Source organism: Battus philenor, unplaced genomic scaffold, assembly GCF_028537555.1.
Source record: "Battus philenor isolate CCGP_79_NKW_IND1 unplaced genomic scaffold, ilBatPhil1.0.hap1 SCAF_28, whole genome shotgun sequence".
Lineage (NCBI taxonomy): Eukaryota > Metazoa > Arthropoda > Insecta > Lepidoptera > Papilionidae > Battus > Battus philenor.
The window spans coordinates 6,660,205-6,678,612 of record NW_027181691.1 but is presented as its reverse complement, the minus strand read 5'-3'; the positions used below and the strand labels follow the sequence as shown (position 1 = coordinate 6,678,612).

Below are 18,408 nucleotides of genomic sequence, written 5' to 3'. Positions count from 1 at the left end.
ATCGCAGTTGTGGTGCTGGCGGAAACTTCTACAAATACCATAGGGGTGGTGCACAGGACTAACAACTCCCATACATGAAAAACTAAAAATGTCTAATAAATCTTGTCTCAAAAGTCTGAGGTACATCTTTGTGTTTTTCGGAAATATCGCTGTAAAACTTAGTGACGACTTCTAAAAATTGATTGTCTCTGGCAGTGTAGACGGTAATAAACCGTAGGTAGTTTTGCGCTGATCGTACTAAATCAGCACCACTCCCAATATAAACGTTTCTGTTACACGTCGCAGAGAACCGGAACAAATGATGATGACGTGATTTAGGTCACGGCCCCCCGCATCGGAGGAGGGAACCATTCAATTATCCATGGACAAACAACAACTGAAAATGCGTGTCAAATAAAACTACCATTGTACTAATTCGACATTTTGTTTATACGATTAAAATATATAACAGTATCATATTATCACTCGGACATTCGTGGTCTCGGAAACGGCAATTGGTACATAATTATTATCATCTTTATAATATACAAAAAGCTATGAAACAGTAGCTAACGGAGTCACTAGACTGTGTACATATTCGCTAGTTATAACCTTTACAAAATTTACATACATTTCATAATAACATTACACTTACATTACAAATACTAACTAACACCATTCCATTTATAAAAAAGGAAACAATGGAATTTTTTTCAAAAAGTATTTTTGTTATTTTCATTTCGTGTGTATTCTAATATTAGAAATTTAGGTTAAAATATAAACATGTTAAATTTTAATTCCTAAAAATATACTTTTATTTTTAATATTTAAAAACTGATTAAATATAATTCCCAGTTTTGATTATATTCTGCAAAGAGATCACTTCACCTGCGCCCACTTTTCTTACCACGTAAGTCATTATTTTAATTATTAAACGGAGGAAAAGTCAATAAAATTTATTGTGATTTTTAAACGAAATCACTAGTGTGCCGGAAGCAATATTTATCGACAGCTCCGAGATAAATATACATTTAAAATAAAATTAACAATACTCAAATAACCTAAGGTATATATTTTGAGTTGACGAATACTAGGCAGTGTAGAAATCTATAAAAAAATTGTGATTTTTTTTTCTTTAAAATTACATTACCCCTTAGTGCATACATACATAACAGAAACACTTAAGACTAAATCAATATTAAGTTAAAAATAAAGTTTTGATTTTACTTTGAACAAAATTAATAAGGAAATCTATTTGATCAAGTTTTAAGTTTTTTTTTCTAAAACTCGTGACGAACTGTATTAATAAAATTTCTGTGAATCATACTAAAAGTTAATATAAAAACCGAAAACTCTGCTATGGTTATTATTACATAAAGTAAAAACAAGACTTCAGGAATAACATAGGAGTTATAATGGAAATATTAGAAAACGGAATAATTAACAAGACTATTTTACAGGCTGATCGCTTTGAAGTAATTTTTTTTCCTAATTATAAGCTTCATGTGTGACAAAAAAATGACGACTAATTATTATATGTTTATTTTATTATTTTATGTTTTAATATTTAGAAAGAAATATGTATTGGTAGTGGAACATGGTTGCTAACTTCAGGCTTCATTGGAGGTACACAGTAGTTGCTTGTTGGGAAATGGAGAGAGAGCTATGCTCAGAATTTCCCTACGAGAACGAATCAGAAATGAGGAAGTCATTAGACAAACAGAGATAGTCCAGCGAATTGGCAAAAGTTAGATAACATTAGATGCACACAGACTTTTTCCAACCGGTCCTGTTAAAAATCTGTAAAACAGTGGATTTCGTATGTAGATAGATTAGAGGGGGAGCAAATAATATTAAAACATTTTTAGGAAAAACTTCAAACCGCACCCTGTAAACTAGACTTTCAGATTCGGAAGTGAATTATAAATCATACAATTACAATATCTTACGAACAAAGGATTAAAAATTGTTAGCGCAAACATAGGTATACAGTTTAAAATATTTGCATATTGGAGATCATATAAAAAAGCTGTTTAAATATTTCAAATTCACAAATCAAATTAAACTCCAATCCATATCATTTAGAGAGCTACCCTCAGTAACTTCAAATCCTAATTCGAAACTCACAATAATTATATCAGTCAATACGGGATACATATTTATAATTAAAAACGCTAACTATTAACAACTTAGTCAACAATGGAGGGTTATATTACAAAAAGATATACGATTTTGGAATAATGTCAAATATCACACGAAGACTATCTCAATGGACTTTGAAACATGCGAATGAAGTCTAAGCAGTCTGATGTAAAAATATGTTTCTATTTACCTAAGATTAAAAAGTTGGCTAATTATAAAAAAGAATTTTTTACTGAAAAATCCCTGGAAAATTATAGGCATATGAAACTTTTACAGATTTGTTAATTTTATATTACATTTAATTATAATTAAAACATCTGGCTGAAAGTTAGTCCCACTTCTTGAGTTTCTTTAATTTTTGAATTAGTACTGATGAAAAATTAAATCAGAAATAAGATCCACAGTAGAACCAAGATCATGGACGTCTCGAAGAATTGCTCGTCTGAAGTAACTGTGGGCGAGACAAGTTGTGCTTGCAACCTTCGGCCGTTGGGGACTAAGGGCTTTAAAGTGGCTACCATGAGTCTGTACACACGGCGTGCCTAGGTCCCCCGCTAGATGGACTGAGGACATAGCCAAGATCGCGGACAGCACAAGACCAGCCGGATGATGTTAAACTTATAGACAACATAATAACTTTAGGTAAATATGAATTATTACATATTTTTGGCCTCTGATTACAAAGGTGTGATTTATTTGTAAAGAGCTCGCATGTTAAACAATTAATCTATTTTAAATGGTCTTCGTTTTACAGTTCGATTTAACTTGTCGGTTTATGTCAGGTACATGGTATATTTGAATGTAATTGTATGTTGTATTTACATGAAATTGTATAGGACATGTCGAAATAACGCGCTAAGGATCGTCAAGGCTCATTATAGTATATGACATTACAAAATTTACATGTCATGCCTGAATTTAATTAAAAAAATTATTATCTATGACAATTATATATATTTTGGTCAACTTATGTCAATAGATATAACTTATATATTTGTTTGAATTTAACACGTTTCACATATATAAGATAATTAAAAATATAATTTCTTTGACCGTTACACTTGTGTTACACTTTCATTTGGTTTGCTTAACGCAATGCGGTAAATTACCATTGTTTGCTTGCAATGCCCTAACCAAACAAATTATTGGACAGCAACTAAATGAAAGCACGCTTTTAACGTGTCATAGATACATCCATATTAGGAGCTGTTCATATATATACATACGCTCATAAGGTGGCTAAGAAAACACGACGAACGATGCTAGTGTGACTACCCCTCCAGAGTTTAAAAAAGTGAAATTTCAGGTAACGTATTTTATGAACGGCCCCTTAAAAACTTATGCAAATGTTATTATTTATAAAGTTAATTTAGAATCAAAGTCCTGACGAACGTGTTTTTGTTGCAACAATGATCTTATGCAATATCTACTGGCCAAGAAACTAAAAGTTGTAAGAAATCATCACCGTACAGTTATCGAGCTGTCGATCCACGACGTATGCGCAGGAGTGTTGCGTGCCTTTCACCGGTGGTTCGCAGAGTGCGTGGCTTGTGGCGCGTAGGCGGCGTGGGGGACGTGAGCAGTGTTGGGGGCGTGTGGGCGGCGGCAATGGCGCGCGATACGCTGAAAACACTCCTCACACACTCGCACCGGCTTCAGTTGCCCGTAACGGGGCAGTGGGATCGAGTTCGAACTACACGACGCACAGAACACTTTACCTGCAAACAATGTTTATTTTCTGTTGAATTTATCGATTTCAAATAGTTCATAGAAGTTTATAAATAAAACTATGATAAAGCATTAGACCTCTAGCATTAGTTCAGTTCTAGATTTATAGTTAATCAAATTTAGGTTATTTTTTTTTCAGATTATTTTATATATTGACCTTTGAATTTTTTACAATTTTATTTCCTGCTCTAAGTATATACTAGAATTTATAAAAGTTAGGACTTTTACTTTTCGTGTTATTAGGTTTTTCATTGCATTACTATAAGTTACATGTAAGATTAAATGTAAAATATCATGTGGAGTTTGAGTGTATCAAATGTTTTTAATTTCTTTCGGGCTATTTTTCTTCCATTGGTACAATAAATAATAATAATTTCTTTTGGCCCTTTTTGCAACTTCAATGTTTTCTTCGTAAATTCAGTGATGTCGGTTGGATTTCTTTCACGCACTAGAAATTTAACGTTAACTTAATCTAGAAGAATACTTGTGTTTCTCGAGATGAAAGATGCGAGTGCATATTTTGTGTCCCGCTGAAGGAATCTCAAGCATTGAAATAAAAACACAATATATAAAAACCAATTAAATAGCTTTATAAGAAAATCAGATCCTATAAAATATGTGCATCTTTAAATTCGATGTAATTAATTATGCAAATATGCGGCGCCATTTTTTTGGCAAATATGAATGATTTATACTAATCACTGGGATTAAAAGAAGTATTTCTCCAATAGGGGGTCTCAAAAATGAACATATTTCTTTAAAATTTATCAAAATGCATAGTCATTTTGATAAATTTTAAAGAAATATACTTATAATGTTAAAATAAACGAAATAAAAGTGCACGTAAATGCTAACTTGAATAAAAATGTTTTCAATTGAATGTTGAATGGTTCTGCAAGAAGGAATTTCGATTGGGAGTGAATTTCTAAGCCACAACTTAGGGTTCCTGAAGAAGGACGGTGAGGTATATAAGGTTCCTGAAGAAGGACGACGAGGTCAATTGTGGACACTTACCGCAGTTCCTGCAGTGGTGTCGACGTCGGAAGGCGGTGAAGTGAGCGGAACAGCGCATGCACGACGGCGCCGCGATGTCGGGCACCCATTCAGGGGCTCGCTCTATACACGGTGACCCTGAACGCTCTTCCTCGCGCCTGTAAATCATCGCCATCGAAATTTGTCTTAATACTACGAATAGCACAATAATGACATACTCAAGCTCAAAAAATATGCACAGGTAAAATTAACCACGGCCAAATCTAAATATAAGAAAATTAATAACTATTATATAACACTATGAATAAAGCAATTATTAAAATTAAATAGCTATCTAATGCATCTCTAAGTATTAATTGCGACAAAATTCTAATTTAAATTTTACTTTGGACGCTGTCGTGTTTCGTTTATATTGTATTGAATTAGAATTTATTTTAAATATACGTTAGGATAGATTATATGCCGTTTTCAAAGTGAATGCAGTCTAAAAACAACAAGCGCCAAAGCGCTACCAAATCTAAACTTAATTCGTGTATTTGTTAACGCCGACGAATACCATGAATAAAAGGTAAATTTATCGTCCAGAGACACCTTATTTATTGCACGCTATGTTACTTTCATTCGTACGGATCTCATTCCTCATTCGATATCGGAGAGAATACTCGAGCATAGGCCACTGCTCGTTGAATGATTGTGAGCTTGCTAAAGTAGAACCTTAAAATAAATATCGACCTGTAAGTCAAGTCGCCGGTGGAGACAGAAGCCTGTAGGTTGCCGGAGTTGTCGACGGACTTGCGGCGCGCGTCGCTGTCCGACTGCTCGGCCATGGTGCTCGCGTTCACCGTGTTCCGACGGACGATACGCGAGCCCGACTCCGACGGTGACGATTCCGACGTACTATCGGCGTACACCTCTTCCGCTGAATAAACACTGTCGAATGAGCTGCCTGTAGAATTGAAAATATTTTAGCTATAGCTTTGAAGTAGAGGTTATAATTACATTTCACTGTTAACTTCATCGCTCTCAGAATCCAACTCGGATGTACAGCGTTCGAAAAGCTCCGAAACGTCGCGAAGGTGTGTTTTGCTCGTGAATATTTATGGCTCTGAGACGTGGTATTTCACCATTAGCTACATAAGGAGAATCAAGATTACCCAGAGAATAAAAGAAGAACTAAGGTCATTAATGTAGCTCGTAATGTTGCTTGTCTAAAGTGGCAGTGGGTCCCACATGCAGCCGTCGACCATTAAGATACAAAGTTTCTCGAGTGGCGACCACCGATAGAAAAAGTGTAGGGTCTCACACAAGATGTACCGACGACATAAGATTCACTACAAGTACATAGTTTTTCCCGAACGCGGGCGAAGACATTTTTTAGTTGGTAATAAAGTTTTCTTTTTGGTAGCGAAGTCAAAAGGTAAATGGGGACGTGGGTGGTACTTATGTCATTAATAAGATAAGGTGTTTTAGATAAAATAGGTATAATTAACTTATTTGTGTAAGAACTTCTTTCTGGCATAGAGGTTATAGCCCATTAACGGTTGGATATCTATGTACTACTAACTAGATAGGTATTATATATATAAATACATAAATATATATATATATATACATCTATATGTATGTATATCTGCATCGGTATCCACTTACCATTCTGTATCACTTGATCTTCTGTTGCTTCATATTCAATAGTGGAGGCTTTATCCGACGCTTCGCACGGCGGAGGTTCATCGCCCTCTGGCGGATCCGGCGTCTGATTCATGAGGAACACGGATTTCAGGATGTTGCGAAGGTCCGCGGCGAAGTTTGTTTGCAGTTGATCCGCCACCCCAGCGATGCAAACGAACAGACGGTGGATCAGATCCTCACTCGACCTGAAAGCAGTTATTAAAAAAACTTATAACAAATTCCTGTCGACTTGTAATTTACTTTGTTTTACAGGATCCCTAAACTAAGGTATCTTTATGTAAAAAATCTTTATGTTATAATCTAACTATTGACACTGCACTTTTGGTTATGAGTTTAAGCTCGCTATACAGTATACTAGCCAGTAACTTAACTCTTAACAGAATTACACTCAATACTAGTGCGCGTCTCACAACACTCGTGTTGCCGTGTCCCTGCGATAATATTGTCCCCACTACTTATTCCAAAATGACTCAACATTAATAATCATTTGTAAAGTGCTCTTATTAACCACTTACATATTAATGATTCGCTCACAACAATATTAACAAGTAAATTATTTATTACACAAAAATAGTAAAGGAAAATAATAGGTTTCCTATACTCGTCGCCGAAGGGAGTTTATACCAAAAAACGAAAAACTTATTTATAGATTAAACAACATAATATAAAACAAAATCGGCCAGCAAAATCACTATAAAAAAATCATCATAAAAATAATAATGCGATAAAATAAATCATCTGATTATCTTAAAAAAATTTTTTAAACATATATGACGCAAATACAATTTATAATGAAAAACATCATACAAATCTAACCAATCAATCACGACTATAGTACTATGAAGGGAATATTTATTTATTTACACTTTTTTGTATATCATAGATATAGAAAATGTCCGGACCGTGTAAACAACAGACGTACTAATAATTTGCACCATTGTAAACGCATTCTTAGCTCGATACAACTGATCAACGAGAATAATACAAGAATTCTCTCTTAGCAACTTTTCTAGCTCAGGTTCTACTGCGAAAATTTCACCACGTATAACGTACTTGAATTTCCCGCGCGCCTGCTGTCGTGCGGCCAACTCCTGCGCCTGGAGAGCGAGAGCTATCTGCTCGTCATCTGCACACTCAGATGTACCACAGGATGTCCCACTGAAACATAATTTGTTATTCAAAACACAAGAAAAAAAAACATGAGGTGCTATAGTGCTATCGCAACCGCTGTACTGCGCATAGGGAAAGCGCGGCGATGGGGGCCGAGAAATTCTATAGTGCTATCCTATCTTAAAGCATTCAAAACGAAATACTGCACAGTGATTAGTATAAAGTACTATGAATACTGTAGCCGCTAAAATACATAACACAGTTATACACAACTAGTTAGCTAGTTAAAACTGTATGCTAAGCCATTGAGTGCAAGGCATTTAGTATCACGATACTATAACAATTTTACATTCTTATGTCTTTTCTGGTAGAAAATCTGTTATGATAATCTAACCCCTAAAAATTCGTCGCTGTCTTAGTCCATTGCAAGACATAATCCTACCCTAAACATCTTTATCGAGGGATACATGATAATTGCCACGCGTGGCAGGCGGATTGGCCAACGCAGTGTGGTATAACGGTACGCTGCTGCCTATCCTCTGGAAACTTGTCTGTGAGCAGAGGCAAATTGATGTAATTAATGTACAAAATGTGAATCTCGCAGGATTTTATTCCGGGAATCGAACCCCTGACCCACGACCGCAAACCTTAGTCCTCTACCTCAGGGCTATTATTGCTCATAGATTACTGTAAAAATTATAGTCTATTTATAAATGTTTTACGTAAAAAATTACCTCTCGTCCATGTAATGCTCTAGGTTTAACCTCAAAGGATTATTCTGGGCCTGAGCGTTACGATTTTCTAATATTACGATTCCGTGCGACCACATTTTTCCCTTTTTCTTATTTTTTGAACTACTCTTCCTCATCTTTCTCTGCCTAGATCCACTCTGTGTGCTCGCCAGATCTGTACTCGAACTTCTATTGTCTTCTATACTGCTCTTTGCCTCTGTGCTTCTCATTAATTCTTTAAAGACGTCGTCAATGGCTCTGTGTTGTTCCGCAGTGTCCCAATCTAAGTCTTTATATACATTTGTAGCTTCATTCAAACCATCTTCTTCTGAACTTATTCTATCTATTTCTACGTCATGCGACGGGCCGGGTATTTTATTATTTACAGTGGCGTCGCTGTTCGAAAAAGAACTTTCTAGAGTGTTCTCTTCCTTTTCGTGTCTCCTCTCGTCTTCCGGACTCTTCAGTACCCTGTTTTGTTGCATGAAATGGCTGTCTTTGCTCTGGTCCGTGTCTGGAGACCGGTCTAGGCTTGTGTTCTCGGTGCTCACGCCTGAATCTGCGGGAGATTCGTGTTCGCTGTCGTATCCTAACATAAATTTCACTCTTTCATCATCTCTCTCCATGGTCATCTTAGCGGAATGGAAGCTAGCGTTATCACCGTCGGTCACTTCATTGTTGTCGACGAAATTTTGTCTGAATTCATCGTTGGTCAGTAATAGAGAGGATAGGTTTGCGTTTGCAATGCATATGTTGGTGTTAACGATTTCTGCCTCGATGTTGTCTGGCATCATGAGCGGAATATCTGTGTTCACTTCATTGTGCTCATCCTCTTGATTGAAGACTGCAGAGTTGTTATGAGACAATGAAGCAAGGACAACCGGTTCTTGACTGATTGCATTGGGTATCAAATACCCGTGACTAGTTGACGGCATACAGCTCAATTGTTCGTTCCTCGGTCCGGAGAATCCGAACGGTTCTGAAGTCTCGACCGATATTAGTGTTGGGACATCGTTCGTCGAGAAAGAATGTATCTGATTATGGTCCAATATGTCCACGTCGCTAGAAACTATCGATGATAGTCTATCAGCTATTTCTGTAACCTGCTCGTTTAGTGATGTGACTAAATCGTGGTCGGGCAGTTGTCGATTTGTTTCCGCGGACGTGGAGGCGGTGACGGCGTTTATAACAAGCGGATCGAACATCATCAAACCGTTGGTCGATAGATTTCTTAATGAAGCTAAATCATTGCTCTCCGCTCTGCTAGTTTTTCTTGATTTTTCTAGAATGTCTTTGCTATCGTTTGTTTGGAATGTATCTGTGCTGGCGGTATCCGTTGAGTAGTGTCGGGAATATTCAGTGTGCTTCATGTCGATATTTTCGTCGTCCGTTTGTGTCGCTTCACTATCCTCTGTGAGGCGTCTGAGTCCATCTAATATGGGAGTCATCACCTCTATATTGTCTGGAAGGTAGTCTCCGTCAGTTATTGTCGGTTCGCTGGAACTGCAAAAATGTTGTAATTTTAAATACTTATATTTTATTATTTATGAACTTTTTCAACATTCCACAGTGTTTATTTAAATGAAATAATAAAAAAAAACTAAATTCTATCAACAACGGAACAATTCTATTATTCATCACATTTCGAGTCTTCTACTTGTTCTGATGATGAATACCTCAAACCTGAGCAGAACAGCCAATGACTTCTTTTTGTAATTTACAGGGTTACAACACACAAAGTTTTTTGACATTTTTGGAAGTTTTCTGAATGTTACAGTATAAGATTATTGATAACCCCTTAACTATTTATCATTTTGAAATAAAATGTTTTCCAATTTTATAATAGAAGTCAACAGACTATATGAATCAAGATCCTACAATTTGCCGGACAGCATAATTTCAATAATTTATAGTACGTTATATTTATTGGTAGACATATACGGACCTTTGTGCAGCATAGAGGTCTCTGCAATGCGCGTGATCGGCGTAGAATTTCGATACGAACTCTCCGATATCTGGATAGTGGCAAGAAGTGTCGGAGACTGGGTCAACACCTGGAAAACAAATAAAAATTGACTTATGAATCTAATATGAAACTCTTTATATGCTCCCACTAACCACGTATCAAAAAGAAAACAAACCAGACGCTTAATGATGATTGTTATATGACAATTGTAAGTAGGTAAAGTGGCATTAGGAGGGCCATATCAAGCACAGAACAGATTACTGTTAGGGTTAAACTGGTAATTGTAGGGCATCCACTTACAAAGTGATCAGATAACCTTTTTATGGTCATCAGAAAACACTATGCCGGTAGCTTTCAACTATTCTTATCAATAATCTATAGGTGAGGAAAAGGTAATGATATTATAAAGGATTTTAAGAGACAAAGGAGCTTGCAATGTCATTGTAGAAGAGCTAAATTAGATACCAGTTTCTATCAAGTTAGGCACTTCTAGCACTTTTGTTTTGGTCACTATAAATTATACAAAATGGTTAATAATAAGAATAAATTAATAAATCCTCTTTACAACTTACTGTGCGGCAAATCCAAACCAGCCAAATTAGAGATGTCTTCATTGGTACAGAGCAGTCGTTCCAGAGCCATCAACTCGCGTCGGTCGAGCGTCCACAGGAGGGAGCGGATCTTGTGCAAAAGCATTCGGAATGGACGGAACATGTCCGACATTTCCTCTGAAAAAAAAAGTTCTCGAAATTCATTAACCAAATAAAAAAATAAATCCAATTTGGATAGACTATCATAATTATCATTTCAGTCCTTAGACGTCCACCGAAGGAAGTACGCTCCCCCCAAAGATTTACAATAAGCGTTTGTTTGAAGCGGTTGGAAGTAGGAATGTAACTGCGTTAGCTTCGACATTCGTGTGAATTATCTAGTCATAAAATCACCGCGGGAGAACGTTGTACATTCGCAATCGAAGCAAATTTTGATCGCTGTACGATAGGCGGCGATTACGGTCGCCCCAAGAGAAAATTAAATTTCAGCCGTTGGACGTCCACTAATGAACATACGCCCCTGGATTTTCAATAGGACCGGACAGACTACTCTAACAGTCGTCGAAAGACGTTAGATGCTAGCCGTTTCCAGGTTCTATTGCAAATCTAGGAGGAAAGACTTATGTCTAGTAGTACATGTCCTACAGCTGATCTTACGATACAAGTAACCAGTTCAAGTCCCGATAATCGCACATGTTGTACAGTCTTTGACTTCACTGCTGATCACTAATGTGCTTCGCGCTTTTCATATTACACTCTTGTCATAACTCTATTGTATCTGTAATAACAACTGCATGACAAGAAGACGATGATAATACCGCGGATCTATTTTCGATATTCGAAATTTTAATAATAATGATTTCACTGTAGCTGTGATATTAATAATCTGATATTATGAGTAGGCATGTCTGTAAATTCTTTATCAGGATGTTTTAGGAGAGCTTTTGGTTATAAATTGTATCCAATATTAATTTTCAAAATTAAATGCAGTGCATAAGAACTGAAGGGTTACTTCTAAAATGAGTCCTTGGATTTTATGTGCACCTGGTACACTTCTGTTAGACAAACAAAAATAATTTAATATTTGTTAAAGCACAATTATAATTAAGTGATACCTGGAGATTTATCGATGCTTAAAGGTCCACTGGAGTAGATCAGAAGACCGCTGACAATGGCCAAGCGTGGCACTGCGAACATCAATGCTGGATCATATGAGTCCACCTGCAAATAGGACTAACTCAATTAAAACATTCCATCAAATTATTTGCACAATTTAATACCCCAATCCAATGGAAAATATTTATTTGTTAACATTATTGAAGTGATCACTTTATTTATTTAATATGTGAATTATAACCTATAATTACTTGCACACTAAAATAGGATAATACTATCACATTATTTTCAATGTAAAGCTTTATCGTAAACCATATTTTTTTAGTTACATCTTAACATGCCTTATAGAGTTTTGATTGACGTAAAAAGTCATCGAAATGGCTATAGGTAGGTGTTTCATTATCTTAGTTGTTTTTATGAAAACAGGAACGCATGAATAATACTTAATAATGTAATATCAATTTCATTGTTATTACTGTTACACATTTTTTGTAAACATTTTTATAGTTTTTTTTATTTTCGTCGATTTTTTATTTGTTGTGCACGTGTGTTGGGGACATGTTGTCCCCAAATTGATTGTGTCACATGTATTTTTTAACATTTTTTTGGTATTCTGTTTTTAGGAATGTATCTTCCGGGTTCGTGTATTTTTACTAGTTTTTTTCTTAATCAAAACTTTATTCAAGTACTGATGTAAATTTAAAAACAAGTGTTCCAATCGGATATTCAATTTGCGAGAGCAAAATTTAAGTTTCTCTTTTATTCATATATTTTAAATCTGTTCTGTTACATTTTACTAGAGTCGCGTAAAGCCGTTTTTCTTAAATATCTCATTTACGTCTTATGGAACAAGTACAGTACTGTCTTTATATTTTATTAAACGATGGAGGAGCAGTTCATTATATGAAAAAAACATGTAGTGTTACTCTGCTTAAAAACGTTTGAATAACTAGTAAGTACTAATACAGAGATGTATACAGGATGATTGATTACAGGTGTAAAAGCCTTAAAAGGCTAAATGTATGTCAGTAAATATCTTTAAAGCATACCTATTTCCAACTACCTTCTATTAAACGATCACTCTGAAATGTCACATTATTTTTTATTGGAATGTGATAGGCCTGTAACTTCTGATGGTACAAAGTTTACAAGAATAGATATAAACAATTATTACTTTTAAAGTTTACTTATCAGAATTTTAAAATCACTTTTTCTTACCATATTGTTATTATTTCAGTAACCATTGATTTATATATAATACAGCAAATGAACTATATATTTATTGCTTTATATTTATGATAACGTTTTAATATTTATATACAATCATCCCGTGAAAAGACAGAGGGACAAGTTAATAGCTGCAAGCGAAGCTATACCTGCTCCTGCGTAAGCAGGCCCTGTTTGAGCGCTCGACGCAAACTCTCGGAGAACAGCACGCATATGAGCTGCTGGGCTTCGAACTCGTGCGGTGTTTTTACGTTGACCATTGCGCTCACGTAGCACAGTTCGAACTCTGCGAACAATCTGAAATCAAACAATGATAATTAAGATCTGGCAAGTAAACATGTATTTAATACAATATTAAATAAAGCAATAATTATGATAATAGTAGGGAATAGTCCTTATAGTCGTGGCCATCTTTGAGAGAGGTCTATGCCTTACATTGAGCATCTTTCGGCTGATATGATGATATAATGATGATTTAATGAAGCAATTATAGCGACGTTATTATACATACGCTCATACATACGATCCCCCAGAAACAACAGTGGAAATATTACTAAAATATTGATGAACTTTATTATACATAGTGTATAATTTTTTTTAATTTTTAATTTAAGTGTTTTTTAAATAAATATTAATTTTCTGGTTCTGTATAATTGTCCACGCAATCTTAATGTGGCATTGCCAATGTTACAATCACTGTCCAATACACCGGTTTTTTTCGACGATGAAATTAATAATATCATGAATTAATGATTTCGGCCGAATATGCAGTCAAATAAATATGTCTATTTTTCGTTAATATATCGTATTGTCGTAATATATAATGTATCGTATATATATCTCATTTTTAAGCGAAATGTTCCAAAGATTTCACACTTTTATTACTCTGTATAAAGTAATTCATATGAAATATCTATTTATTATATTGGAACGCAACAGGCTTATGACTTCTGGCAGTACAAATTGTACAGGGACAGATAGAAAACAATAATCAATTTTAATGTGTTATAATGCGAATTTTGAAAACGCTTATTCTTTCTATATTACCATTACCGTATTTATTAACTCTAAAACCGTTCACTTTTGGATAGATAGGTAATGTAATGTTACTTATTAACTCTTTTAAGATTTTACACCTATAACCAATCACCGTATAGGTCGTCAAAAAAGCCACTTAAGAAAAAATTCTAGAATTTTTTTTTTCTTTGACTAATAAAAATGAAGAGTTGTCAAGTTATTGTCGTACGGGTATCAATTGCCAATATACCTGTCGAATATCCGGAGACTTTCGTGCAGCATGTCGTCGTGCTGGGACAGGGCGAGCCCCCTCGGCCTCAAGCACTGCTCCCTGAGAAGGGAGCGCACAGTCTCCAAGCTGCGAGTGAGAGCCTTCGCAAGGGGCCGCATCGCCGCAGACTCCTCCTCGCGGTTCATTATAGAAGAGCCCGCCGCTAGACACTGCAACGGTTAATAACAACTTATTTTATTATTACAATGAATCTCATGCGAAAACACGCCTATGCTATTCTCAAGCTCGTGAACACTACGAAAAAACAAGAAGAAAATGCATTGTTTCAAGTCATTATAAACGTAAGACTGTGATATTCCATAATTTGTATTTAATTATTCAAATTTATACTAATTAACTCTGATTAAGTCTTTATTAAATCAGCATAAAATTAAAGTCTATTCGGTTCATTCCAATTTAATATATTTAAGCAACACATTCGGGATCGGTGAGCCGATGAAAAAGTAAACAATTGCTTTGATAAAAACTAATTTCCCCATAATTTTTAAATTAGATGTTAAAGATTTATGATAAAAACCACCAGAAGTTGTTTATTCACAATCTATAAGAATCTCTTTAAAATTAATAACCATTTGCATTAATTTCTACAACAGTAAATTTTGGTTCCCAAAAATTGTCATTTACTACCTACAGAGAACAAGAAAGAATTTCCTCTTTAACGATATTCACATCCGATATCTTAACAATATGTAATTACCATCCTTTTAGCCATAGGGCGTCCACTAAAGGATACAAGGCCTAAAAATTTCTAATAGTATTGGTTGAAAGCGGCCTGCATCCAACGTGTTGGGACGACATTATAAGGTCCACTGTTCAATTTGTGGACAAGACAACAATATATATATATAGTGTAATAGTTTCGTTATATTGTTATTTTAATTAAAATCTGTGATTCAAAACAGTTAACCTATATTAATAAGCTATAGTTAAAATATACTGCAATAGGACCATGATAGGTCTTTCCATCTTTTCATTCTAACTTATGTTCTACAAACTTTGAACTAATGATTACCTCTGCACCAAACCAGAGCTGCCCAGCAAGGTTATCTTGTAGCACGTCCTCGGGAAACTTGACTCGGAAGCCGCGAGCCACTCTCTCGTCGCCCAGCACCTGGTCCATGATCTGACTTGTGATGTTCAACACTCGATCCTGGAAGAAGTTACATTGGATTTATTATTTTTATCGATTAATAGAAACAGGTACACTAACGTAAATAAGTAGTTTTTTTAAATATTTCGAGTGAGTCTTATGAGTAACTCTCCCCCTTCGCCCTTCGCATCGTTCAGATACTAGAGCAGTGATAAGCACTTCCGCGTTTTAGCAATGTATTCATCAACTGCTGAATACCTAGTAACAGTATACAGCACATTTTTAGTGCTCCGACTCCTTCTCGCCTCTTCTCTTCTTCAGACTCCCTTTACTTGCAAACAGAGAAACTGAATGATTCGAAAATCGATTACTACGATGTTACACCATAACATTAGCATTGGTAAAATACAGTACATTAGTCTGGTCACTGCCTGCCTAAATGATAATAAAATTTTGTTAATGTACATTCAGAGATTCCTATAGCAGCTCTTCTAAATCTTCAGAAAGTCGATGTTCAAAGTTAAAATTGTTAACAGCTAAAGAAGAAGTGGAACATTTCAAGTCTAGATATAACTTTATGTTATTATTATGATATTTTTGATTCGTTAACATGAGATACATTAATAATTCGTAGTATCTTCATATGTAGTTTGCTACAATAATAAGAGGCTACTTCATGTCCAGTAAGCACAACAATAAGAATAAAATAAATATATTATGTACAGTTATTTTTGAACGCACTCACATGCAATATACGCGCGGCATACACGACTTATTATAACATCAGTACCTTTCTAAGTAAGGAAAGGACCGAGTTTGACTTGGTGTTTATCACTAATCGATGTAACATTACTCCTGAGGATGCCCCGTGGAGGGGTGAAACACGTGTTGAGTGATTTAATGGTGGTAGTGGTGTAATTCGCATTGTTTGCCGCATGCGCATTTATCAGCGGGCTGGCGGGCGGTGCACTTTATTGCACTATTACTATATTCGACTACTGTTACATAGCGGAAACAGCTATATATTAGTCCTTTTCTTTTTAAGGATGGACTTCCGCAAAGTAACGCCTGATTCCAATAGAGCAGTATTCTTACTCTCAAATGAAAAGGTTGTTAAAAAGTACGTGAACGAAAAAAGTTTGAGAAGCACTGTTTCGGAAGACACAAACAAACATTTTTCTGTTTTACAGACATATGTTCTTAAATCACGAAGTCAATGTTGAGTATTCATGAAAGCTCTTGTTATAAAGCCGCGCACAACCAAACCGTCCATTTTCCGCGGCGATAACAAACAGGTATAAAAACACGGTTAGAAAATGAACAGCCAAGGCAACAGTAAGGAAATCTCGTTACAAGAGGCGGGTGAATGTAAACAACGCAATTATCGTACGAGGGCGTAGCGCTATGAGCAATCGTTTGTACATGGTATTAACCAGTCTTAACTGAAATTAACGCGGAATCATTTAATGGTGTACGGCACACCTGATGGTTTTAACTATACGTACTTTTCCTTGATCATAGATATGAGAAATTTTGCAAATGAAATATAAAGAAAAAAAAATGGCAAATAAAACTACTACATTTTTTAAATTGTTTATATTATCACCGCACTTTAAAAATGTCTATAAATATTTCGTTAATAAATCAGATATATGTATCTGCTGTTGGAAAGCGTGGTGAAGCGGGGGAAAATAAAAGAAAACAAGCCGCCGCTGCGCGCTTTGGTGGCGGAATGACGGAACGGCACGGCTAATATTCTCCTCCCTTTCGCACCCATAAATAAGGCGCGGTACAGCGGTTTCGGTCAATGTAGTATACGTTTTAGGAAAAAAACAATATCACCTTTAATGATTATTAAAATGAAAGTTTTTTTTTTAAATCTTCTCATTTTTTAAAATCGTTTAAGTAATCGCAGTGCAATTGATATCAAGCAGTTCGATTACCAGTTACCACATCGGACCTACTTAACGGACTACAAATTTGGTAACATTTCAACATAACTTTATTTGAATATTCCTCGTTTGTATTGTAATCTAACGGATCCAGTAGTAATTGGCAAATTAGCCGTGCTATTGACGCAATGCAATGCAAACAGCTACTTCGTACATTTTATAGAGTTCTGTTACATTGAGAAAGTAAAATATGTTTGTTTATACATGTCAAAGTAAAAAATGTGTATAGAAAAAAATGTCGGAGATATAGCCTCAGTAGATTTTTTATGAGACATATGTTACAGCGTTAATAACATAATTTTAGCAATCGCAATTAACTACTAATATAGTACAGTTTTGGAGAATCTTCTCATATACGACTAACTACGTAACCGTTGGAGCCAAGAGTAGGTAGACGCGGCCAAGGTAGGCTTCCCACACGTGGACCAACGATATAGTTAACACCCTAGGCGCTATGTGTATGTTTCTGTCACACAGTGTCTGGAACACTATTTAAAAGTATACGCATCTTTTCACTTACTAAACGCATATCCTTTAGGAACACGTTTTTTATATATGTTATCTATTCGGACGGAATAATCATTTAATTATTCCTTAGCAAACCACAGATAAAAAAAATAAGAAAAAAACATGATTCAGAATTCATGTCTTTTTTCGTATTTTCCAAAACACTTTCTGGACTTCTAAAATAAAAAAAGGTTTATTACCCGTGTATTTTTTCGGATACACATGGTCTGGTAGGTATGACTTTCAAATGAACTATTTTCCAGGTCACGTGGATCTAAATGTCCCACGGATAAAAATCCAAGAAAAAAGGAGAAAAAA

At 35.4% G+C, this 18,408-nt stretch overlaps 1 protein-coding gene across 1 annotated transcript in view; it reads right to left on the bottom strand.

Annotated features, from left to right (window-relative positions):
- Positions 1-405: 405 nt before the first annotated feature.
- LOC137925799 (lateral signaling target protein 2 homolog) overlaps positions 406-18,408 on the bottom strand; it is a 69,322-nt gene continuing 51,319 nt past the window's right edge. Inside the window, exons 3-14 of the mRNA XM_068769258.1 lie at positions 15,554-15,691; positions 14,500-14,690; positions 13,382-13,529; positions 12,005-12,110; positions 10,911-11,066; positions 10,318-10,426; positions 8,376-9,875; positions 7,585-7,689; positions 6,493-6,716; positions 5,575-5,788; positions 4,864-5,000; positions 406-3,839 (exon numbers count right to left, since the gene is read on the bottom strand). Of these exons, the coding sequence (XP_068625359.1) occupies positions 3,643-3,839; positions 4,864-5,000; positions 5,575-5,788; positions 6,493-6,716; positions 7,585-7,689; positions 8,376-9,875; positions 10,318-10,426; positions 10,911-11,066; positions 12,005-12,110; positions 13,382-13,529; positions 14,500-14,690; positions 15,554-15,691 (3,225 nt within the window). The 3' untranslated portion in view covers positions 406-3,642. The remainder of the gene's footprint in view (positions 3,840-4,863; positions 5,001-5,574; positions 5,789-6,492; positions 6,717-7,584; positions 7,690-8,375; positions 9,876-10,317; positions 10,427-10,910; positions 11,067-12,004; positions 12,111-13,381; positions 13,530-14,499; positions 14,691-15,553; positions 15,692-18,408) is intronic.